Below are 25,457 nucleotides of genomic sequence, written 5' to 3'. Positions count from 1 at the left end.
GATTGATGAAGATGTCACACATCGTATTGGGGCGGGATGGATGAAATGGAGACTCGCTTTCGGTGTTTTGTGTGACAAGAAGGTGCCACCAAAACTTAAAGGCAAGTTCTACAGAGTTGTGGTCAAACCAACGATGTTGTACAGGGCTGAGTGTTGGCCAGTTAAGATCGCTCATGTCCAGAAGATGAAGGTAGCAGAGATGAGGATGTTGAGATGGATGTGCGGGCATACCAAGTTAGATAGAATCAGAAATGAGGTTATTCGCGACAAAGTGGGTGTGGCCCCTATGGAGGACAAGATGCGGGAAACGCGGCTTAGGTGGTTTGGTCATGTGAGGAGGAGGAGCACAGACGCCCTGGTGAGGAGGTGTGAGAGGTTGACATTGGAGGGCCTACAGAGAGGTAGAGGTAGGCCAAAGAAGAGGTGGGGAGAGGTGATTAGGCAAGACATGGCGCAACTTCAGCTGACCGAGGACATGACCCTTGATAGGAAGGTATGGAGGTCTAGAATTAGGGTAGTAGAGTAAGTAGTCTTACTATCTTGTTATTTTTATTCTGCTTTTATATGGCTTTTTGGTACTGTCCTTTCTTGTCTATATTTCCATTAATGTGGGTTTATGCTTTTCTGAGCCGAGGGTTTATTGGAAACAACCTCTCTATCCTCACAAGCAGTGTTGTGAAGAGCGTGAAGCGAGAAAAAGCGACAAATCCCATTTCGCTTAAAGCGAGAAGCGAAGCGCTCGCTTTTTTGAAGTGAAACGAAATTTAATATATATAAAAATGAATAAATAAATATTGCATAGACAACACATGTAATTGTAAGCAAATGTTCAATACTTCAATGTAAAAACTAAATAGTAGCATCAATCAAAGCACAAAATGAGCATCCTATTCTTCTACAAGATTGTCAAATTCTTGTATTCCACTATCATTATTATATTGCTCGTCATCTTCTTCAACTTCTTCTTCTTCATCAACTAGGGACAAAGTAGCTGCCTCTTTTCCCTTCCTCTGTGAACTTGAAGTTGAGGTACTCCCCCTCAAACCATAAATCCTCTCCCCAATTCCACGCGCCTCCGCAACATCACCCCAAGTGAAATCAGAAGTTTCCTCAAATACTTCTTCATCTGCATGATCTTCCGGGACTCCAGTTAGCCATTCATTAGCATCATCGATGTTGTCCAAACTAATTGGATCAATTACATTGCGAGCGTTGTAACGACGCCTCAATGTTCTATTGTACTTAATGAATACTAGATCATTGAGACGCTTCAAGGTTAGTTTGTTCCTTTTTTTGGTATGAATCTGCAAATAATAAGTAATTAGTAAGTTTAGGACAATTGAGATATAATTTAATTATCTCAATATACTAAATCTTTCTTCTTAGTTCTTACATGTTCAAACACGCTCCAATTCCTTTCACACCCTGATGAGCTACATGTTAGACTTGAACCTTGATGGAAAACTTTTGTAAATCCGGAGTGGAATGGCCATATTGCTTCCACCATTCAACTGTAGAAGTAGAACAAATTTTCAAAACATAATATTGATAAAGAAATAACTTATTAACTATAAAACAACATATAAGCACTCGCTCACCTGGTGACTTCGTCTTTCTTTGTCTAATTGCCATGTTTTTTCCAAAAAGTTGCTCAGCATTCCTATAAATACTAAACTGCTCTGTTATTTTATCTTGCACGGATTCTTCAGGTATCAACTTCTCAATACATTCATAGTATCCATTCCACAAAGGTTCATCTCCTAGAATCCTTTCTTCATTGTCATAAAACAGTTCCGGGTTCAAAACAAGTCCAGCTGCATGCAAAGGGCTATGAAGCTTACTATCCCACCTTTTATCTATGATCTCAAAGACTCTTTTGTATTTTCTTTGATCACTAAACGAGACTTGAATAGCCTCCTTTGCCCTATCCATTGCTTCGTACAGGTAGCCCATTGGTGGCCTTTGCTCCCCATCCACCAAACGAAGCACTTTAACTAAAGGACCACCAATCTTCAATGCATGAACCACATTGTTCCAGAATGAAGGAGAAAGTATAATATCTGCAGATTCTCTCCCTCGAGCTTCCCTTCCATAGGCACTGTTAGTGTACTCATCTGAAACAAACAACTTCTTCAAATTGCTTTTTTGCTCATACATCCTATGCAAAGTCAAGAAAGCAGTAGCAAATCTTGTCTTTGCGGGTTTCACCAAGCTTCTTTGTTTAGTGAATCTCTTCATCATATTCAATAACAAAGGCCTTTGAACAATATAGGAATGCACTCTAATTGCCTGATTAAAGATTGAACTAAAGGGTCTTTCCTTGAAAATGTCACCGAAGATCAAATTAATGGAATGTGCTGCACACGGAGTCCAATAAATATGCGGGTACCCAGCAGACATCAAATCGCCAGCTTTAACATTTTCACTGGCGTTGTCCGTGACAACTTGAACAACATTTTCTGCTCCAATAGAGTCTATTGTACTCTTGAACAAGGAGTACATTTTGGTTGAATCAGTCGAAGAGTCGCTTGCATCAACGGACTCAAGAAACAGGCTTCCCTTAGGAGAATTCACCAAGATATTGATGATCATTTTTCCATTTCTCGCCGTCCACTTATCCATCATAATGGAACAACCAAACTTGTTCCATTCTACTTTGTGCTGCTCCACGATTTTGTTCACCTCTGCCACCTCTTTTTTTAGATATGGCCCTCTAACTTCATGATATGTTGGAGGCTTCATTCCTGGACCATATTGGCCTACGGCCTCAATAAAAGCAGAAAAAGTGTCAGTATAATTAACACAATTAAAAGGAAGACCTGCGTCATACATCCACCACGCAAACATTGTAATTGCACGATCCCTCAAAATCGTTTTGGCATCAATTTGAGGATTACCACTTTTTCCTTCCTTATCTCCAGATTTTTGCGAGAAGTAACAATCCATAGGACCTTTGGTCTTGCCAGTAGATCCACAACTAGAAGACATTGGTTGCATCCTTCCCCGCTTTTGTGATTTTGGTGGAAGCGACGAAGCATCGTCACCTTCTTCTGTTTCATCATCGTCATCAAGATTATACAGTTCTTGTTCATGAATCAGTTGAGTCTTTAACTCTCTCTTTTTATGAAGGAATGCTTTCAAATCTTCCTTCACATGCGACGGAACTTTAGGACAAGATGCGACATTTGGATCACCGCCGATTAGATGCGCTTTTTGACGATAGATTCCTCCATTTGAAATCTTGTCACAAAAAAGACATCTAATTGCCATCTTGTTGGTCTCGCAAACTCTTTCAGAGTAAGCCCAAGCCGGATCTTTCCTATCTTCTTTTGGCGCCATTAAAAGAACTACATAACACATAAGAAAGGCAATAAGAACTAAGAATAAACTATAAAGGATATAAAAAATCATAGGAATTCTCTGTTAATAACTGGAAAAATTGGGCAGTAAAATTCTGGAAAAAATTCGCCAGCATTTCGCTGCTTTTTGGACGTTTAGAAAGAAAAAGAAAAAGAATAAGAAGAAGAAGAAGAAGAAGAAGAAGAAGAAGAAGAATGGAAATCAGAAGTTCAGAACATACCTGTTGAAGTCTTGAAGTCTTGAATTTGAAGTTGAAGAAGAAGAAGAACAACCCTAGTTGATGATTTGAGATTCTTTCAGAAATCAGAAGTGATGAAGAAGAAGTCGCTGCTTTTGGAAGTTGAAGAATACTAGTCGCTGTTGTTGAAGATCAGTGTTTAATCCAAAAAACTTGTTTTTAATAAAATAGGGTTGGGTATTTTAATACAGAGAAGCGGACGCTTCTTCTCTTCGCTTCGCTTTCCCCGCTTCTCGCTTTTTACAGAGAAGCGGTCGCTTTTACTGACCTGAGTCGCTTCAGCAAGCTGAAGCGCTGCCTTTCACGCTTCGCCTCGCTTCTCGCTTAAAGCGATGAAGCGAGCGCTTTTCTAAACACTGCTCACAAGGTAGGGGTAAGATCTGCGTACACACTACCCTCCCCAGACCCCACGGTGTGGGATAATACTGGGTATGTTGTTGTTGTTGGTAGCATTAAGACGTTTTATTTTGCTGAGAGTCTGATAATATAGTGCCCTCAGTCAATTTATGTTCATGTACCATAGAACAAAGGAAGTAACTCTTTTTGCTTTGTAGGAACAGTGTAAAAAGCTGTTTACAGAATGATCTTCCAGATGCTGTCGTTTTGATAGTTTGTGGTCATTGAGTTTTACCTTAAGTTCTGAATGATGTTAGATTATTTGAGATTGATTCGTTCATTAGTGTTCTTTGTCAATGACAAATTATATTGGTGTTGTTTAGAGTATATTACTCCTGGACACAGAATTCTTAGACTTCTTACGTTGTAATCGGCAGGAAATGTTTGAAAGCTGTAAACGTGATATAACCGTTGCTATGATGAGGAATTATCCACAGCTTCTTCGCAAATTTATGTCTGACAAAGCAAAAATTCCTTATCTACTTGAAATCATTGTTCATATGAACCTTGAGATCTATTCTCTTAAAAGACAAGATCAGGTGTGTTTGAGGAACTTTTTACGATCATGAATTGTGTAGGGGATTGCCAATATGAAGTAACTTGTTTTCTTTTTCTTTTCCAGAATTTTAAATCTGCTGTCCTTCTGATGAAAGAGGCATTTTTTAAGCATGGTGAGAAGGAAGCTCTGAGATCTTGTGTAAAAGCTGTGGGCTTCTGTGCCACTGAGAGTCGAGGGGAGTTACAAGACTTTGCCCTTAACAAATTAAAGGAGATTGAGGATGAGCTCATTGTCAAACTTAAATCTGCAATAAAAGAAGTTGCGGTATGTGCTCAATTGCTATTCTATGTGTTCTATTGTGCATTTCGGATAAATCTACAAGCTTTGTTGTTGCAGGATGGTGATGATGAATATTCACTGCTTGTTAATTTGAAAAGATTGTATGAACTTCAATTGTCAAGGCAAATTTCCATTGAAAGCTTGTATAAAGATTTTGCGGAGACTCTTAAAGACTTCAGAAGTATTGATGACGAGGTGGCTGTTTTTGTTTGAATATTTTTTTTTTTTTGCGATCTTTCCAATACACAACTGCTTTGGCTTACTGTTCAGGTAATTGGATTTCTGCTTCTTAACATGCATCTGCATGCTTGCTGGTGCCTACACTCTATCATAAACTGTGACACAGTCCCGGAGCAATCAGTGTCTTCCTTAATCTCCAAGCGCAGTACCTTGTTTAAACTACTTGAGTCCTTCCTGACTACTGAATCTATGGAAGGTCTTCGTGCAAATCATCTTGCATGTAGGGTAAGCATTGTTTCTCAAATATCCACATCCGACCATTTGTAATTTCCAAACATCTATGTTCAGCTATCTCCTATTAGTGCCTTTGTTCTCTTTTGGTTAATTTGAGTTTTTGTGTTTTCTTGGTCCAGGTTTGTGTTATTCTTTCAGAACAATGGTGTCTGTTTAGGAAAGCAACCTTTGCTTCCACGGAGCTAGAAGCTTTGGGGTACTCTCCAGATGAATTCATTCTTCAAAAGTTCTGGAAGCTTGGTGAACACCAACTACATATTTCAGGTGGTCTTAACTTGCTCATTCGCTGTTTGCTCTAAAGGCGTGACAGCTCTAGCTCACATCTTACTGTTGTATAAAGAAATAATAGTACGGCTCTAACACTATTGTTTTATTTATAACTGTAGAAAAGCTTGATTCTAGAGCAATCGTACTTCATATTGCAGCACTTTTAGTTATAAAAGAAAACTGGAATTGGAATTGGCAAGCCATGTAGTGCTGATCTGTACTTGCTTGTTTAGGTGGCCACTAAAGCCCTATGGCTAAGTTTAATAGTTTCAATTTTAGATAAATCTTGCTTTTGGATGTAAACTAATCATCATTATTATGGTTACTATGGAAACACTTCGGTGCTTGAGTAGTCACATGAACTTGAGTGCCAAATGTATACTTTTCCTGAAGTCGTTCATTTCCTCATGCTATATCTTAATTGAAAGAACGTGTTGTTGTGCATTGATTTTTATATTTGTTTACTTCATGCTGTGGAGCCTGATTTCTAAAAGGAGACCTTTTTATCCATCCTTATTGTAGCATTACTTCCTAGATGAGGATTCTAGCCTTCTTTGTTTGATGGAAAGGGATCATTAAGAAACTAGTACACTTCGCTCCCAACATAACCAAATACAGCAGGAAAAGAAATGTTTTACTTTCCTTTTTGCATTGTATGTACTCTTACATCATGAAGCAGTGAATACACGTGCAGAACTGTTATTTATATAACGTAAAAAAAGATGCAGCAAAAAGCTTGAGCACGTAATCTATAAGCAGAATATCATCAATATAGACTTCGAGTAGTGGTGCAAACATAGATCTCCACTGTCCATTCAGAGGTGTCAATGAAAGGATAACAATCTTTTCAACTGAACCAAAAAAAGTGTTTTCAATTTCCAAAACAGCCTCCAACATAACCTATCGATTCAAACCCGGAAAGGGTTTCTTTTTTCACCTGATGGATGCTTTGGAGAATTTAATTCATCTTCTAACATGGACACAGATGAGACTGAAGAAGATGATTATAATAGGGAATACATTGAGGAGACAAATCGAGTTGCTGTAATCATTGCTGTGGCGAAGTTGGTTGCTGTTGAGGCAGTTCCTAAGGTTAGGTTGATTCTCTTTTCATAGTTGGACTGTGCCGAACTTAATTACTATCTGTACTTTTGGGATTAGGAGCCTTACCATTAATTTTCTTTATCAGCTGCTGACATATTTCATCAATGTACACAATGTCTACAGGAATATCTTGCTCCAGAGATAGTATCTCATTTTGCGATGCATGGAACAAGTGTGTCTGAGGTCATTAAGCATTTGCTAACCGTTTTAAGGAATAAAGGTGCAGATGTTGCACGTTTGTTCCTAGAGGCACTAAAGAGGGTAAGTGTCGTTACTTCTTAGCTGAGATGATTTCCGTTTTATTTTGGTCACTTGGCAGGTTGGCTTACTGGTAAACATTCTGATGAGATTGCAGCAGAAAAAAATTATTTCAAAATTGGATAATCATATGGTTGAACAGTTTGGTCTGACTGGGTTGTTGTCGGTGTATATCTTTCATGTTATTGGGGTGTGTCTGAGTTGGTCGTGGTTATGATCCCTAGAGCTAGGATGAACAAATCTCATGCTTTTAAAAAAGATGCATGTCTATGTCCTTGTCTGCTGTTGTGGTGGCCTTTCTCCTGGCAGTTTATTGGTTATTTTGGGTGGCTTTCAACACTTTAACTCAGCTAGCCACATGATTCAGAGTATTTGGAAAGAATACATGTTAGATTCTTTGTTTGGAAAGAAAGTATACATGTTAGATTCAGAAAGGAAGCAAGGTCGTAACTTGGCAGCAAATTAGTTTTTTTTCCCCTCATTGAGTGGTTGAGCATGTCTGTTCCGGTTCTGCAGGCATATCAACGGTACTTAGTGGCACTTTCTTCTGATGATGACAATTCAGCAAGAAGGACATTTCAAGAATGTGAAGATCTTGCGAGTGAGCTTGCTAAAACATTTGGAAAGGCTGCTAAAAACAAGCACCGGTCAGATGTTCTAAATATTGTCACAGGAGGCATTCAATATGCCTTTTCAGATGCTCCAGAGCATCTATCTTTCTTGGATGGTGCTGTGCTGCATTTCATATCCAAACTTCCTCCGCCAGATATTATGGACATGTAAGAGCTTAACTTATTTTTCCCGTTTTTAATCACATAATGAAAGGTTAACATTCTGTGTAATCCTGACTTTAATCCTGTTAGATGATCTACCAAGGGTGGTTTTTGAAATTGTACATGAGTCCTGGTATGTAACAACTTGAGAAAACAGGGGATTATCTTCTCCCATTCCTCGGATTTTGAATATTGAAGGAGCTTGAAACACTGTGTATTCGGCTTGGTTCCAGGGGTGGGATTTAGATGTGGGTTGGTCAGATATTTGCCTGAGAATTGAGACATCCTGTTAGGATTTTGGGGCTTGGACTGTGGTGATTGTGGCAGGCTCCATGGCAGAAACCTTTCTTTTTCATTTTTTGGTTTTAAAGAATATGAAGTGCTTTTGTGAAGTATTTTGTTGATATGATAGGGGACTAGCCGTATAGAAGCAGTATCCGGAAGTGCAGGTTCTAGAGGAAATGTGATTTCTTAAAAAGATTACCCAATCTTCATTGTCAATTGGAATCGTGTATCTGCTCCAAAAACTTGCAGAAAATTTAAATGATCCTCACATAGGAGTTTAGCTTCTTCAAAGTTTTGTTTTTTTCTTTCCATATTAGCCGCATGAGTTCCAGAGAAGCCATTTCCATATCTACTCCTTTTCCTCTTGAATTCCCAACTCAGAATAAGTCTATTATGGTAGCCGGCATTACCTGGTGCCAAACATGTTCCACGCTGTGTTCCACAATCAGCATGCGATATGACTGTGAAATTGCAAGTGGTTCACATCTTATCCCGACTTCTTGCACCTAAAGCACTAGTAGATGTGAAGTATCTTCTATTTCCTCAAATTTTCAGCTGTTAGAATGGCTAAGGAAAAAGCAAACCTTTTAGGTGCCTATAGGAACCAATACCAAGGAATGGGAAAAAGATGTCCTTCCTTCTCAATAGTCTATGATAAAATGAGTTTATTGGGAACAACATACTTTTTGTCATTCTTTTTCGTAAAAGTTATCATGGTATGTAAATAATGGACAAAGGGTTGAGATAAGAAATCCTCTAAAAAAAGCTTCCCTAGCAACAAAGCATTCTATGGTCGAGACTCTTCCCTCTCTTCTTCTTCCTAAGATTCCACCACACCCATCAAGAGCCAAGTTTGCTGCGTCCGAACCCCAGTAAAGTTCTTCGGCAACCGAGCCCTTACGCGCCGCCAACTCACCTGTTTTTCCGGCGAGATCTCAGCTACGCGCCGGCGCGTGTGGCTTTTTCCGGCGTCTTTTCAATTTTTTTTCTTCAGACAGCCTTTTCTTGAGGCTTTTCCGAGCCTTCCCGTTTCAGTTTCACCAAATTTCGACGACTTTTTCTTTTTCCGGCCATTAAACCCCAGATTCTGGCGATTTATTCCTTTGTTCAGTACGAGAAAATCTTCCTCCCTTCCTATATACTATTTTCACCCACTGTGATTACTGTTATTCCAACTATTAAGGCTTTTTCGGGACAGCTTTTTTGGGACAGCCGCATTTAGAATATGATGGATTGTACAAAGAGCTCTTTCTTCTCTCTAGAATCTAGAAAATTGGAAAACATGTCTTTTATCAAAGCTGTCTCTTGGCCAGCCCTAGAACTTGGGGGAAAGATGCCATCGAAAGCTTGACGTAGGACAGGAGCCGCACTTCTCGCTGTCCGAGGAGCACTCTCAGGCGCAAGGGTTTCTTGGAATCTAGTCTCATTGGGTCTTTCTCCAAATGGGTTGGTTCTCTAGAGGCTGTTAGGAACTGGGCAGCAGAGGCATGGAACGTCAAGGACGGGCTGAAAATATTGCAACTGGGGGATACTCAATATCTCTTTCGTTTTGTTGACAAGTCTCAAGCTTCAGAAATTCTTGTCAGAGGAAACATGTGGTTCGATGGGAACTTCTTAAATCTAGACAGATGGGTGGAGCATGATGGGTGTCTTGACCCTCGCTTCACTGGCGAAACATTGGTGGTCAACATGGTGGGCCTCCCGGTGCATCTTTGGTGTCTTGACCTATTCAAGAAGATAGGGGAAATCTGTGGGGGTTTTATTGATGTCACTTGCAGTTTACACGATCTCTCGCGAGTGAGGATTGTGGTGAGGAAAGGGGGCAGAATCCCTGTCTCTACTGTGGTGGAAGATGGCTACTTGAGTTATAGGGTTTGGTTGAGCCCTGAATTTCTCCATATCTTTATGCCTGTGATAGTGACGGAAAAAAAGAGAAGGTCAAATAGAAGGGAGGGGAGGGGAAATCAGTCTCTGAGTGGAGGGGAGGGCTCACCGGATCACTGGATTAAGCCGGAATCAGACGTTAGATCGAGAAGAGACGGGAGGTTTGAAATTGGGGGAGGAAGACAAAATTTTAACAGGAGGAGAAGACGTGAATGGGTTAGTGATGCGGGCTGGAAAGGCAGAATGGGCCGATCCTCTTCTAATTATCATAGGGCCGGGCAAGTTTTCAGCAAGTATAGGCCTGAGCCTCCTCAAATGGGCCCAACAACTTTTCCCAATTCCATTAGAATTGATCTTAAGGGCCCCAAATTATTTCAAGTTGCGCATGATAAGACTCCTAAGCATATGGGAACAGTCGTTCCTCCTTCTTCTGCCAATGATGCTTCACACAGTGGCACTCCTTCACCGAGCTCTAGTGACCTGTGCCCCTCTACGATGGCCGCTGCTGCAGGGGCAGAACCGGCTAAAGATGGTGCTGTTAATCCACGGCCCCTCGCCTCTGATGGACCCAGTTCCATCAACCCCTCGCCTGCTCCTGGGCTTAGTTGTGCTGAGGTCACACTTAAAGTTTCTTCTTCTTCTGGGGAGATTGTTGAGCATGCCCCAATTGATGTTAGTGTCGGACCAGTACTTTCAGTTAATATGCCGCCAAGGGTTCCATGCTCTCTTCCGCCATGCTACCCTACTGATGGTTCTGGACATTCCTATAGCAGCGGGGTGTTAATTTCAGAGGTTGCCGCCCCTCAAGGAAATGGTGAGACCCTTTCAGAGGTTAAAACTCCTAGTGCTAGCAATGCTATGGTCTTGTATTCCTCTGGTAGTAGCAAGGAAAGGGTACATATAGAAGACGCCTGCCCAATTTCGTCACGGATTGGAGGAAGGGATATGTCTTTCTGGATGGAGGATAAACTATTAAACTTTGGGAAGTTTCTAGGTGTTTCTGTTGAAGGGAAGGAAGATAGGGTGTTAGAACTGTTGAGGCAGATTGAGCAACAATCTCGTTACGATGGTGCAGGGAGGGAGTTGGGTAAAGGTGTTAAGCAAAATAACTTAGGGGATGTAGTGGTGTATCAGAGAAGGGGCGAGTGTGACAGGGAGAAATGGACCTCGGCTAGGGGTGGGGGGTGAGGAAATGGGGGTTATTGTCGCTTATGGAAGTTAAGATCCTTTCATGGAATGTGAGGTGGATGAATGACCTAAACAAAAGGGCCATCATCAAAGTGGGAGTTAGGGAGTGGGGTGCCAACCTAGTTTGTTTTCAGGAGACCAAAATGGAAGTTTTGTCGGATGCGATTGTGAGAAGTGTCTGGGGAGGTAGTTGGGTGAAATATGACTGGGTCCCAGCAGCGGGAAGTGCTGGGGGCATTCTGCTTATGTGGGATGATAGAAGCTTGGAGAGAGATTAGGAAGGGAGTTTTTTCTTTGGCAGCTCTCGTCAAAGATAGAGTGAGTGGGGTGGAGTTGGGATTTGGAGGAGTGTACGGGCCGGTAGGGGAAGGATCCAATGTGTCTTTCTGGGAGGAATTGACCAATATTATAGGGGAATGGGATATTCTATGGGTTTTAGGGGGAGACTTTAACACTATTAGATTCTCGGAGGAGAGATTGGGGTGTAGTTTGATTTCGAGGGCCATGGAGGAGTTTTCAGACTTCATCAATGATCACTTTCTCATTGACCTTCCTCTGTTAGGGGAAAGGTTTACTTGGGCCAGGGCGGGGGATTCCAACTCAAGGTCTAGACTTGACAGATTCCTGACATCTCCCTCATGGGATGAGCTGGTGCCGAATGTGCTGCAGATTCCTTTACCTAGGCTGACTTAAGATCATTTGCCTATTTTGCTAGATGGATGCAGAGGGAGGGGGGGGGTGCGTGCTCCCTTCTGATTCGAAAACATGTTGTTGAAAGTGCCAGGATTCGGTGACAAGGTGAAAGAATGGTGGACAAGCTACGAGGTATCAGGGACACCTTCTTTCCGTCTTTCGAAGAAACTTAAATTGCTTAAGGGAGATATTATTAGGTGGAATAAGGAGGTTTTTGGGAGGGTAGAGGTTAAAATGAGGGAGCTTATGCATGAATTGGGGGAATTAGAAAGAGGGGAAGGGGCGAGGGAGTTAGATGAATCTGAGAAAGCGAGATTGGGGGAGGTTTAAGAGTGAAATAGTCGAGTTAGCAATAGCTCAGGAGACTAGTTGGCGGCAAAAATCGAGGGCGCTCTGGTTAAAGGAGGGGGATTCGAATACCAAGTTTTTCCATAGGGTGGCGGTTGCAAATCGAAGGAGAAACTTCATAAAGTCCTTAGTTGTGGATGAGGTGAGGATTGAGGGAGAGGAGGAGGTAAAAGGGGCGATAACAGGGTTTTATGAGAACTTATATGAAGAGGAAGTTAGTTGGAGGCCGACTTTGGGGGGAATAGAGTTCAACCATATAGGGGAGGGGGACAACAAGTGGCTAGAAAGGGTTTTCGAGGAGTAGGAGGTGCACGAGGCTGTGTCGAGTTGTGCTGGTGATAAGGCCCCCGGGCCTGATGGTTTCTCCTTGGCTTTCTTTCAGCTCTTTTGGGACACCATCAAGGGGGAGTTGATGGAAGCCATTGAATACTTCCATGTGAATGGTGTTTTCGAGAGAAGTATCAATGCTTCCTTTATTACTATTGTGCCTAAGAAAGAAAGTGCATCTTGTATCAGAGACTACATGCCTATTAGTCTCGTGGGGAGCATTTACAAGATTATTTCTAAAGTGCTTTCCAACAGACTTAAGAAGGTTCTTGACATGACTGTTTCGTCCTCCCAGAATGCGTTTGTGGAAGGTAGGCAGATCCTGGATGCTGCTTTGGTGGCAAATGAACTTGTAGACTCCAGAAGGAAAAATAGAGAACCCGGCTTATTATGCAAGTTGGACCTTGAGAAGGCTTTCGACCATGTCAATTGGGAGTTCCTGGACTTCATTATGATGCGGATGGGGTTTGGGGCAAGATGGAGGGGATGGATCAAGTTCTGCATTTCCTCAGTCAGATTCTCTATGCTGGTTAATGGTAACCCGTGTGGTTTCTTTGGCAGCTTCGGGGGTCTCAGGCAAGGTTACCCCTATCCCCCATGCTATTCATTCTAGTGATGGATGCTCTGAGCAAAATGATGGATCGTGCGGTGGGCGGAGCCTTCTTGAGAGGATTCTCAACTCCGATTGGGGTGCTCAGTGCCCGAAGAGTCTCACATTTGCTTTTTGCGGATGACACACTGATTTTCTGTGATGCCGATATGGATCAGTTGAACTACCTGAAGCAGGTCCTACAGTGGTTTCAGTTAGTATCAGGACTCAAAATCAACATCGGCAAGTGTGAGATTTTCCCGGTAGGTGAGGTTGCTAATATTGATGCCTTGTCTTATGTTCTCAGATGCAAGGTGGGCTCCCTTTCCACTACTTATCTGGGCCTCCCATTGGGCGCTTCATATAAGGATACTACAGTTTGGAATCCAGTGATCGAGCGGGTTGAAAAAAGATTAGCAGGCTGGCAGAAACGGTATTTGTCAAAAGGCGGTAAGGAAGTGCTTATCAAAAGCACTTTATCGAGTATGCCCACCTATTACTTATCCCTGTTGCAAGCACCGGTGAGCATCACAGAAAAACTGGAGCGACTTCAAAGGAACTTTCTTTGGGATGCGGCGGATGGAACTAGAAAGTTTCATCTAGTGAATTGGCAGACAGTCACTTCCCCAAAGGAGTGGGGTGGACTTGGAGTGAAAGATCTTAGGGTATTTAACAGAGCTTTAATGGGGAAATGGGTGGGGAGATTCGGGGTAGAAGAGCATGCTCTATGGAGGGAGGTCATAGTAGAAAAGTATGATTCCACGGGAGGGGTTGGAGGACCAAGGCAATCACAACACCTTTCGGGTGTGGCATGTGGAGGAGCATCATGAAAAATTGGGAAGCATTTAGTGGCAACATCACTTACAGGGTGGGAGAACGAAGGAGAATCAGCTTTTGGAATCATAGGTGGTGTGGAGAGGATACCCTGAGGGTCTCCTTCCCCCACGTCTTCAGAGTTTCAAACCAGAAGGAACTGATGGTCCAACAGATTCGTAAGGAGCATGAAGGGGTAGTATGGGACCTCTCATTCAGAAGGAACATGCAAGATTGGGAGATTGCAGAGCTTCAAGATTTGTTGGCACTGCTATATGGGCAAGACAGGCCCCAACCATTCTGCGACTCTTGGAGATGGGGCTTGCGTGGCGACCGTAAAGTCCTTTTACCAGAGTATGTTGGTGAGAGAGGAGACCACTTTTCCATACTCCTCGATCTGGATTCCTAGGGCGCCCACGAAGGTGTGCTTTTTTGCATGGCTAGCGGCGAGGGGAGTGATCTTGATTGCTGAAAATCTCCGAAAGAGAGGAATTACACTTGTTAGTTGGTGCTACATGTGTAAAAGCTCAGGGGAAGAAGTTGATCACCTTTTGTTGCATTGCCCTGTGTCCTCTGCTTTGTGGAGGGCAATCCTGAATCTTTTTGGTATTCAATGGGTGATGCCAAGCACTGTAAAGGAAATGTTATATAGCTGGGCCGGTTTCCGTAGAAGAAGAAAGCAAAAGGCGTGGAAGTTCGCCCCGTTAGCTTTCATGTGGATAGTATGGGGGGAGAGAAATAGGAGAGCTTTTGAGGATATTGAGTCTCCTTTTTCACATCTTAAGAATAATCTTTTATCTTTGATCGCTTTTTGGTGCACTCATTTAGCCCCTACTTGTATAGAAGATTGGGCGCCTTTCGTAGAGAATCATGTTTTGATGTAAATTCTCTACTTTTTGGTATACTTCGTGTATACGGGAGTTCTCTTCCTTTTGATTAATACAATTTACCTTATAAAAAAAAAAAAGAGTTTATTGGGAAGATATGTTACCATCTCAAAAAAGAAGAAGAAGAGTTTATTGGGAAGAGTCCCTTGTTCTGTCTATCCCACTTTCAGCTGTCCTGGTCCGTTAGCGAAAAAGAAAATGAAAATGGAAGCAACAGCCTAGAAAAGTGTAGGGCTGTACCATGTTTAACCTATAAAGAAGAGGGCATACCTTCTTGCAAGATCTACTGCGCTAAAAAGTTGGGGGCAGTCTTGAACTTAAATTAGCTGTGACTGCTGCTTACTCTCAACTACAGCCTTACTGCGTTACTGGTGTCTGAGATCAAGGATATAGGAGGTTGATACTTTTGGACTCTATTGTGTCTCAAAGAAATCAATGTAACTTTACTAATGATCAGCTATAGCTGTTTCATCGGACGAAATGTTTTCTTGCTTTTGGACATGTCAATGGTGAATATTGTATTGCCTTTTCATTTTAGTGTTCTTTTATTTTTTAAGGTTGTCCTTGAGAAAGCGGCCTTGACAATCCTGTCCTGTCATCATTTAATCTTTCAATGTTATTTTGTTATTATAAGTATCATACGGTACAGACTATCAACTCAACTTTCATGTGATCAGCTTGAAAGATGTTGAGAAAAGAACTGAAAATGTTAACATGGATGAAGATCCAAGTGGTTGGCGACCCTATCATATATTTGTAGACACAGTCCGTGAGAAGTATGCAAAGGATGAAGGTTTACAAGGTACACATGCTTTCAATTTTCTGAATTTATCTTTTGCTGTAGTTTGTCCTCTCCAGTCTTGCTCCCATTTTATGTTGTGTGCTTCTTTAATTTGCGAGTTCTTCTTTCACTCCTTGTAAATGGCTCTGGTTTCCTGTGAGTCATAGTTTGAGTTCACTTCCAAAGGTTTTTTTTTTTTTTCCTGTGGAAGAGGAGAACTGATGTATGTAAGCACATGCCTAGGATGTTTGAAACTGTGTGTGTTTTTTGGGGGGGGGGGGGGGGGTTATCAAAAACTTAAAAGAGGTTGGTTTGCTCACGAAGTCTAACAAATGCCTGATGGGCTATAAATAGAAAAGGAGGTTGGTTTGACTATTAAATAAGTGCCATGCTGTTCACTTCCTTGACCCTCGACAGAAAATTGTGGGTTGACAGGTAGTCGAGAGTTTCTCCTTGTCCTACTAGTAGTATTAGCACTAGTCTTGTATTTCCTAGTTCCTTGTTGCTACACGGTGCGTCGTCACTATTACCAGTAGTTGCCACTAGTCTTGTTTTCTCGTATTCCTTGTTCTTGGTTATTATATGTTTTGCCATTTGCTTCCGCTGCCTTTTACCTTGTTGCTATTAATTGGTTATTGCTTCCTTTCACTCTTCTTGAGCCGGGGGTCTATCGGAAATAACCTCTCAACCTTAATAAGGTAGAGAAAAGGTCTGTGTACACATTACCCTCCCCATATCCCACTTGTGAGGGATTCCACTAGGTTTGTTGTTGTTGTTGCTGTTCACTTCCTTGTCATCTTGGGATAGCCCGTGATGGTAACTGGAGTGAAACTCGAAAGTGATTACTTCAATCCTGTTGTGTGCCACATTAGGTGACAATAATAACAATACCTCAATCATAAAAATTAGTTAGGCTCGGAATACAAGTACTCTGTATCCATTCCGCTCTATTTAGAGACATGTTTCATTCTAATACTCATTGTTATTTAAGACAAATCAGGTTATTTAACACTAGAAATACTCTTTATCTCACACTTGTCTGAACACTAAGTCACTAACATACAAATTCCTAAACACATTAAGCAGACTCGTAATTAACACCAATGTTCCTAATGTAAGTGTCTCCACTACCTCAAGTATCATAACAATTATTTGGCAAATTCCTATCTTTAATGGTGGTAATGTCATTACTCTCCATGAGCTCTAGAGAATAGTTGCTAAAACATTTTGTTAGATTGATTATCCATTGATGTTCTACCAAGTTCCAAGTGTCCTTTGATAGAAGGAAGTCACTAGGGCATGAGCGTATAAATGACCATAATTGAGCGGAGTAATGGTTCAGAAGCTAAGTTTGAATTGTAAATCAACTTTAAAAGAAGTCTTCATGTTGCGTGTTGGGCGGCGCCCCCCCCCCCCCCCCCCCGTGTTGGCAAATTCCTATCTTAGTGGTGGTAATGTCATTACTCTCCATGAGCTCTAGAGAATAGTTGCTAAAACATTTTGTTAGATTGATTATCCATTGATGTTCTACCAAGTTCCAAGTGTCCTTTGATAGAAGGAAGTCACTAGGGCATGAGCGTATAAATGACCATAATTGAGCGGAGTAATGGTTCAGAAGCTAAGTTTGAATTGTAAATCAACTTTAAAAGAAGTCTTCATGTTGCGTGTTGGGCGGCGCCCCCCCCCCCTCTTCCCTTCCCAATTTTCCGTTTTTTACTAATTTTATAGAACTCATTCCTTGGTGGTTCTAAATCTGATCACGTCAAGCCTCTTGGAAAGTTTTAAATGTTGCGATTAGAAAAAATTGTGCGAGAATTGGGTTTTGATTTTGTTTTTTTGCAAGTCAATGTAATTATTGAATTTAGTTTCAGGAGATTCTGTTTGGGAGAACTGGCTTGGGTTTATTCTGGAAAGTAATGTCACCTAATCTATATCTTTGGATGTTACTAAGGGGTCGTTTTGTTGGGGGGATTAGAAAAATAATCCCAGCATTGAATCCCGCATAAACTAATACAATGTATGTTTGGAGGGATTAGGAAAGATAATTCCCGCTTAACTAATGCGGCGTTGGGTTGGCCGTATAACAAAATATAATCTCCACGTAAACTTTATGCAGCTTTTGGTTTGTGGTATTAAAACAATACCCGCATTAAGTTGCGCTAGAAGTTATGTATTATTTTATGCGGGATAATTTGAAACAAGAATACATGTATTTGTAATACGGACATCCTCAAAGTAAATAACCTTACTTAACATTTCGTGTATTATTATTCATTGCATAACAATCTCTACGCACCCAAGGGTGTGGCCTAGTGGTCAATGAAGTGGGTGAGAACCATGAGGTCTCAGGTTCAAATCCCAGCGGAGGCAAATACTAGGTGATTTCTTCCCATCTATCCAAGCCTTGGTGGATAGAGTTACCTGTTGCTGGTGGGAGGTGGCAGGTATCCCGTGGAATTAGTCGAGGTGCGCGCAAGCTGGCCCGGATACCACGATTATCAAAAAAAACAATCTCTACATTATTATTCAGTGTATAACCATCCCTTCATTTTGATTCACCACATAAAATTTTTTTGCATTATAATACTTGCATAACTAATATGTGAACCAAACGACCTCTAAATGTATTTCTGGATATTCTTTTGTCGAGGGAGAAAAAAGAATTTGTTGGAAACAAAATAGTAGGGCCAAATTTCAATTTTGGTAGACTGAAAAAGGGGACAAAAAGAAGCAGCCAGTTTTGTGGATAGTGTGCCCTAATGTGACCCACTATTTTTCAAGCAAGAGGTGTCTTTTTTTCTTTTCCACTTTTTCTTCCATTTGTTTTTGAAGAACAAGTGGTTATTTTGTTTGTTTTAGTAAGCAGTTGGGTTCTTTTTCCGAAAACAACTCTTCTATAGTCCAAACACCCTGAAAACATATCCTTGATATTAACTTGAGCATAAGTTGTGTGTACAAGCAGATCTAAAATTAGGATGTCTAGATTTGGTCTAAATTTTAAAATGATGTTCAATCCTCGTCTAATAGTTTAAAAATAAAGCTCAAATGAGCTTTAATTGCCAATACACCTGTCAACTCATTAAAATAGGGGCTTTTTGGTCTTTCACCAAAATTCTCAATTTCTTCTCCACCTTTTTCAGTCTTTATATACGATTTTATCTCTGCCATTCACTCCTAGCCTCAAGTTTGATGCAGCAAAATCTCGAAAATTTCTTAGTAAGAAGGAACCAGAAGTTTCTCTAGAAGTATCTAATCAATATTTTGAAAAATTCCCATTTTTCTGTGTGATTTCTACTGCGTTTCATTTTCTGAGTTCTAGAAGTAAAACTCGATCTGGGTTTTAGAATCTTGTCAATCTGTTTTGGACTATGGCATGAATTAACTGGGTTTTGGAAAATTATAAAAGAGGGAGTCAAAATTGATGATAACTTTTCAAGTTCGTCCTCAGAAGAAATCTGCCAAGGTATTGACTCTGTGTCCCTACATACATACAACACCCAAGACAAACACGGAAATGTGATAAGTATTTTGCAATTGGATTTTATTAGCCAGCCATTGTATGAAGTTGGTAAATTTACATGTTTGAGCTACAGTTCTGAAAATGGCTTCTCCTATTTCTGGGGTTCTAAGTTTATCATTTACTTCTTTGTTTTGCTTGACGCCCTTTAGAGTTTTTAGAGAAATGATTAAATATAGAGAACTAGAAGGGAAGTTCTAAATTCTAAAATAGAAATAAAAGAGGGAGAGAAGGGGTTATCTGCAGAGAAAGAGGTTTTAGTTTTTCTGGTATAAAGACAATAAAGCCTGTTAGTTAATATGTTATGCTATGTACTATTGGGGTATTTTAGAGGATAAGAAGTGCATACAAAGTTAACCATGTACTATTGTGACTCTCTCTCTATATATATGACGAGATGCAGAGTGGTGTTAATGAGAGATTGAGGGTTTGGAGACAGACTCTTGAGTCTAAAGATTTCAAGCTGAGCAGGATTAAGGCGGAGTACTTGGAGTGCAAGTTCAGCGACGCTACCTAGGAAACGGACATGGATGTGAGGCTGGATACACAAGTCATTCACAGGAGAGGAAGTTTTAAGTACCTTGGGTCAATAATACAAGGTGATGGTGAGATTGATGAGGACGTTACGCATCATATTGGAGCAAGGTGGATGAAGTGTAGGCTCGCTTCATGTGTTTTGTGTGATAAGAATGTGCCACTGAAACTCAAAGATAAGTTCTACAAAGTAGTGGTTAGACCGACTATGTTGTATGGGGTAGAGTGTTGGCCGGTCAAGAACTCTCATGTTTAGAAGATGAAAGTAGCTGGTTTGAGGATGTTGAGATGGATGTGTGGGCGTACCAGGTTAGATAGGATCAGGAATGAAGTTATTCGGGACAAGATGGGTATGACCCCCGTAGAGGATAAGATGCGGGAGGGGGGGGGGTTGAGATGGTTCAGGCATGTTAAGAGGAGAAGCAATGAAGCCCCTGTTCGAAGGTGTGAGAGGTTAGCCTTGGTGGGTGTGAGGAGTAGAGGTAGGCCAAAAAAGTCCTTGGGGGAAGTGATTAGGCGGGACATGGCGCGGCTGGAGCTTACTGAGGACATGACCCTTGATAGGAGGGTGTGGCGGTTTAGGATTAGGTTAGTAGGTAGTGGAGCGTTCTCCGTATGTCTGCTCAACTCGATAGCATTAGTGTTAGTATAGTATCTCTTTATTCTTAGATTGTTATTACTACTTGGTGTTTACTTGCTTTCTTGATTTTGGTCTTCTTGTTTTATCTTGTTGTTATTACTACCCGTTGCCGTTACTTTTTTCATTTGTTCTTTAGCCGAGGGTATATCGGAAACCTCTAGGGCAGGGGTAAGGCTGCGTACATCTTACACTCCCCAATAGGGTTCTGCATAATATGGTAAATATTGAATTACCGTACCGAAACCGAAATTTTTGGTATATTATATTCGGTATTTTGGTAGTTGGTATGGTATTTAGTTTAAGTTTTTAAAATAATTTGGTATTAGGTATGATATTTGGTATTTAAAAAAATAATACCGAAATACCAATACCGTATCGAAATATATACTAAATACGCGTTACATATATTATTGATTAACATACTAAGTTAGATAATACTTTTCTTTGGCATTCATGTTGAGGTTGGCAGTAAAGCCCATGTACTTCTTTAGGAAAATGGAAAAACAAGGTAGGAAGCATATTCTAATTCTTACTCTCTAGGTTGCCAAGCAGTTTAACGTAATGTTTCAACGGTTTTAGGGTGTTTCTTACTTCATTACTCTTGTATTGTTGTTGATTAGTCCTTGTTGTATTCTCTAATTTCAACAATTAACTCTAAGCAAGTAACATGATATTTTCGATGATCAAATGTATTCCTTTATGTACCTTTTTTCTCTTAGTTGATACTTGATGGTTTTGGACAAAGAATTTGTCAACAGTCAGGTGAGTTTAGAACGTTTTCATTGAGTACTTTAATTAAGAATACTACAGTCTATGCCTTTATGCACTAGTTAATATTCAAGCCGAATAAACCGAAATTACTGGACCGAATAAACCGAAAGGACAAAAGCCGAACCATACCGAATGTAATTAGGTATGGTATTGGTATAGAATTTTAAGAAACTGAATATCGAACTGAAATGTCTAAATAGCATACCACACCGACCGACGAACACCCCTATTCTACACTTGATCGATGCACTCTTGTGCCCCTCGTTAGATGTTTGTCGTTTCTTGCTAAATAAAAATCCTAATATTTTCCACACACATACACACACATTTCGTTGATTATACTTTATTCTGAGATCAAAATGAATCATGTAAATCATGCTACTTTTATAGAATTACTTCAAAGATTTTGCATAACAAATTCGATAGTCAACTAGATAGCTCTTTTTGAAAGCTTCTAGCATGTGTCGACCATGCTTGTGGGGAAGTAATTGTCTGCCGCACCATGCTTTTGAAGTGCGACAGACACCCACTTCCGGCAAGCATGTGTCCACAATTCAAATCATATATGTTTTTTTTTTTGAGAAAGCAATTCAAATCATATGAAAGCTTTATACATCATGTAGTTTGGAGGAAAGCGCCTCAAGAAAGTTAGGCCTCAACTTACCTTAGCCTTAGCTTATTCATTTTCAATCCCTTGACGCTTCAAACTTCCAACAATATTCATTGTCTTGGAGACAAATCTTGAAAATCTCTACTTTGAAGAATTCTTGGGGAGAATTGAGAATCTTGTTTGATGGAAATGGGGAATTAATCCCTTGGCCGAGCTCTCTCTGAACTCCAAGCCATAAGTCAAAAACCAACATCTCATTCTCTCCCCCTGCTGCTGCTGTCGGTTTATAGGCATGGGCATCCACGTGTTTGCCTTGCCACGGTTCAGTTTCCTTGGGTATGACGCCATCGTCCTGGCGAAGCCCCTCCCTTGCGATTGGGCTTACGATATGCCAAATTGTATTGTTCGAGGTTGCAATATTTATTTTCCTAGATGAGGTCCCCTAGTGTCTTGATGCCACCATGAGACTCTGATGATGGGCAGGACAGGTGTTCCGCAGCGCGAGACCATCAGGAGACACCCTTGATGCTTCATTTCATTTTTTCAACTTTCATTTTTGGTTTCCTTTGGCCAGTCCACTACTTCAATTTCAATACCTTCCAAGCTATTCCAGACACTTGTATTCATGTCTCGATCATATCACCTGCATCATGTAATGTTGGTAACACTTTAATTACATGCTTTGGCCCTTAATTAGCATGATGAAGATTCAAATCTACGGGGTTTTACACAGACTTAACCTAAATTTTCAATTTTTAGTAGGTTTCATTTCTTTAAGGCAGCTTTTTATTCAGGATTTTATGAAATTTCATGTTTTGGCTTTTTTCTTCTAAAAATTTGAAATATATACATAGCATAGATTTCCTGCGAATTGGGAACAGTTAGGAAGAATGAAATTGAGTTTTAGATCATTTGTATACAATCAGAACAACTTGATGTCACAGTTCCTAAGCAATTTGTCGAATAAGTTTAGCAGTGCAAACCTACTCTTTCTTTTCAGATTTCAATAACAGTATCGTTATCACCATTTTCATGACTGGATATGTTGAGTTAAAGAAACCACATGATACGTGACCTTTAGTACCTACAAAGGACTTTAAGATTTTGAACTCACATTTAAGCACATTGAAGATGCAGATAAATTCTCATCAATTCATTGCAATTGAGCGTGTATCAGCCAAAGTAATACTTCCAATGGAACTGAACTTGTTTCTGCAATTTCATGCCCAAAAGGGAAAAAAACACTAGAAGTTAAATTGAGGACCAAAGGGGAAAACCAAACTGATTTCGGTCGGTGAGCAGTCTGCCTATATTACAAACAGAACCAAGTAGCTTGAACTGAACTGACTAATTTCACAGCCGTATTCACCAGCCAAAAGAGCAGTTTCCGTAGACCCTTTAGACTCCCAAGCGTGACTTGGTCCTAATGAACTCTTCTCATTACTTAGTAGACTTTAGTAGTGTTTCACACTGAAATACCTTTACTTTATCTTTCCTCCCCAACTTCTCCTGCAGTATCTTGCCTTTGAAAGTTGTTCAGTTTAATAAGTTATCTTCTTCCAGCTTCCAGTCATCTTATTTTCTTAAGTTAGCTGGCATCACTCGTTATTTTAAAGAATTACTCTAGCACACAGGATTGATGCACATTTATCCACTGCAATGATGTACAAACAGTGGACTTCTCCTTTATGTCGTCTCACAATCTTATTTATTGGGAGCAAACTCTCACAAATTGTTTGTCCACTCCTTAAAGAAGGCACATTCGAATTTCCTGTTTTTGTGCCTATGATCTATAGAGACCTTTCCAGCTTTAATTACGAGAATCTCCTGAATTTGAAGTCACTTCGTCTTGCATTAAAAATGTATGACAATAGCTATTTCTGCAAAACTGCTCCATAAGGAAGCTGAACATTGAATCTCTGAAATGTACTGAAATTCTGATGGTGTCAACTATCTATAGATGAGGATGTCAAACATGTGCGTGGTAGGACAGCTTTACAATAAAAAGGGTATTGGGGGTGAAACATTGGCCATCCAATCTGGTGGTATTGGTGTGAAATAGTTTTGGGCTTGCTTGTGCATAATTAGTTGTTTCTGAGGTTTCCTTGCTGACTGTCAAAAATGTCTTGTTAATCTCTTCTCACCGAATTTGCGTTTTGGAACGAAGTTGTCAGTAGCCTATTCAAAGATTATAGAAATTAAGGTAGTGAAATCAGATACGATGGGCAGGGTTGATTTTTATACATCTCAAATCCCCTTCCCCATCCCCCCTCCTCCCCAAAAGAAAAAAAAAAAAAAAAACCCCACCAAACCCACCCAAGAGAAAAAAAATCCTATGCAAAGTTTAATTAGGGTAGTGGAGAAGTAGATACATCGAGCATGGTGTTGGTGTCAGACTTTTGCTTGCTATCTAGTTGATTGATCATATAGATGGATGAATGTCATAAAAGCTCATTACTTTTGTATAGTTTGTCCAATGATAGGATCTGATGGAACTGACGGCTAATGTGAGTTCTTTTATAGATGATAAGGAAGGTACAGCCATGAGACGCCGAGGTCGTCCTCCTAAGAGGCAGAACTTACAAGGAAAAAAGCTGTTTAACAAGCACACTTCTAGCGAAGACGAGGAGTCAATCAGTGGATCTGACCAGGACGCAGATGAAGAAAAACAAGATGACGAAGAGGAGGTCCCTCTAATACAATCTATTAAGTCATCATCCAAGCTAAGGTCTCTGAAGATATCAAAGAGAGCTGAGGCCATGTGAGAACTGGTCATTCTGGCCTCTGTTTAGATTGGTCCTATTCCGAAGTATCAGGTACTTATTCATTGATTGGCAATTTGAGACAAGAGAAAAGATTAATTAAAATTGGATAGATCAGCTTAGGCACTGGTTTCATGTTCCACAATTTCCACAGGTTTTTGTCATGTAGCTTTCTTTTTCCATCGTGTACATTTCTTTTCTTGTTCTTGACATCTGTTATTTAGGACTAGGAGCTTTCATTCATATGTTATTATAATGATTATTTAGGCTCTGATTCTATCTGGGACCGCGCATATTCATCTCTTTTCTGGAATTGACAGCTGAAGTAAATTCCGGTTGTGATTTTGCAGGTTCTCCAATCTTTGAAGGTCTTTTCTGGCACCATGAGCAAAACAGTTTCCTCGTGAACCATACTAGTTTGAGGAAGCTTTTGTTGAAGTATAGACCTTAGGTGCAGCCTTTATGTATTTAATAGGTCTTCTTGTCATTCTCATATCCTTTTTCTCGTAATAGCTATATTTGCATAATCTGTCAATTTCAATGCTTTTGTTGATTTGCTAGCTTATTTTGGGATAAGATGTCCGGTCATTCTGTAACCTCTGAGCTCTTAATAGCAACCGCTGAATCGAGAAAAAGAAAATGCATAAGAGAGATGGAGGCTGGAAGCAAATTCAAGTAGGAGAAATGCAAAATAATGGAACAGGATCAACGTTTCTGATCTTTACTACCCAAAGTGATTACAAGTATCTATTTATATCTACACACTCGAATTGTAAAGATGTAGGGGGTGAGAACATTGCGTAACTAACTACAGGAGTGTAAATGCGAAAGTAAATCTACTTTTGGGACTATAGTGTCCAATCTATAACTGGAATTTAAATAGAATTACCCCATAACTAACTACACAAGTCTAAATGCGAAAGTAAATTTATTTTTGGGACTGGTGTCGAATCTATAACTGGAACCTAAAATATTATAGGGTCGAAGCTACAATTGGAATTTAAAATGGAATCACGTTCGGGGATTTCTTAAGATCAGCTTTCATCATTCCTTTTACGGAAAAGAGCAAAATATATCTATTTTTAAATATTATTTAAATCTACCTTCTGTTTCACTATCT

The 25,457-nt window shown here is 40.3% G+C and overlaps 2 protein-coding genes across 3 annotated transcripts in view; one reads left to right on the top strand and one right to left on the bottom strand.

Moving 5' to 3' along the window:
• The window catches only part of LOC107813746 (sister-chromatid cohesion protein 3-like), a 32,672-nt gene extending 7,773 nt beyond the window's left edge, over positions 1 to 24,899 (top strand). For both annotated transcript variants that reach the window (XM_075246175.1, XM_075246176.1), the window contains 11 exons: positions 4,372 to 4,533; positions 4,617 to 4,817; positions 4,890 to 5,027; positions 5,103 to 5,297; positions 5,426 to 5,570; positions 6,559 to 6,665; positions 6,801 to 6,938; positions 7,452 to 7,714; positions 15,400 to 15,524; positions 24,099 to 24,391; positions 24,688 to 24,899. In XM_075246175.1, the coding sequence (XP_075102276.1) occupies positions 4,372 to 4,533; positions 4,617 to 4,817; positions 4,890 to 5,027; positions 5,103 to 5,297; positions 5,426 to 5,570; positions 6,559 to 6,665; positions 6,801 to 6,938; positions 7,452 to 7,714; positions 15,400 to 15,524; positions 24,099 to 24,340 (1,716 nt within the window). In that variant the 3' untranslated portion in view covers positions 24,341 to 24,391; positions 24,688 to 24,899. The remainder of the gene's footprint in view (positions 1 to 4,371; positions 4,534 to 4,616; positions 4,818 to 4,889; positions 5,028 to 5,102; positions 5,298 to 5,425; positions 5,571 to 6,558; positions 6,666 to 6,800; positions 6,939 to 7,451; positions 7,715 to 15,399; positions 15,525 to 24,098; positions 24,392 to 24,687) is intronic.
• Positions 888 to 3,339, bottom strand: LOC142177582 (uncharacterized). Its single transcript, XM_075246762.1, has 3 exons — positions 1,599 to 3,339; positions 1,394 to 1,497; positions 888 to 1,304 (listed from the first exon to the last, which is right to left on the bottom strand). Exons 1-3 carry the CDS (start codon positions 3,337 to 3,339, stop codon positions 888 to 890), a joined length of 2,262 nt encoding a protein of 753 aa, XP_075102863.1.
• Positions 24,900 to 25,457: the final 558 nt, after the last annotated feature.

Source organism: Nicotiana tabacum, chromosome 23 (assembly GCF_000715075.1).
Source record: "Nicotiana tabacum cultivar K326 chromosome 23, ASM71507v2, whole genome shotgun sequence".
Taxonomy (NCBI): domain Eukaryota; kingdom Viridiplantae; phylum Streptophyta; class Magnoliopsida; order Solanales; family Solanaceae; genus Nicotiana; species Nicotiana tabacum.
This window is presented reverse-complemented; position numbering and strand designations above follow the sequence as displayed.

Coding starts and splice junctions, on each gene's coding strand:
- LOC142177582 (XM_075246762.1), bottom strand. CDS start 3,339: ATGGCGCCAAAAGAAGATAGGAAAGATCCGGCTTGGGCTTACTCTGAA. Junction 1,498..1,598: donor AAGAAAGACGAAGTCACCAG/GTGAGCGAGTGC, acceptor GAATGGTGGAAG/CAATATGGCCATTCCACTCC. Junction 1,305..1,393: donor ATTGGAGCGTGTTTGAACAT/GTAAGAACTAAG, acceptor TATTATTTGCAG/ATTCATACCAAAAAAAGGAA.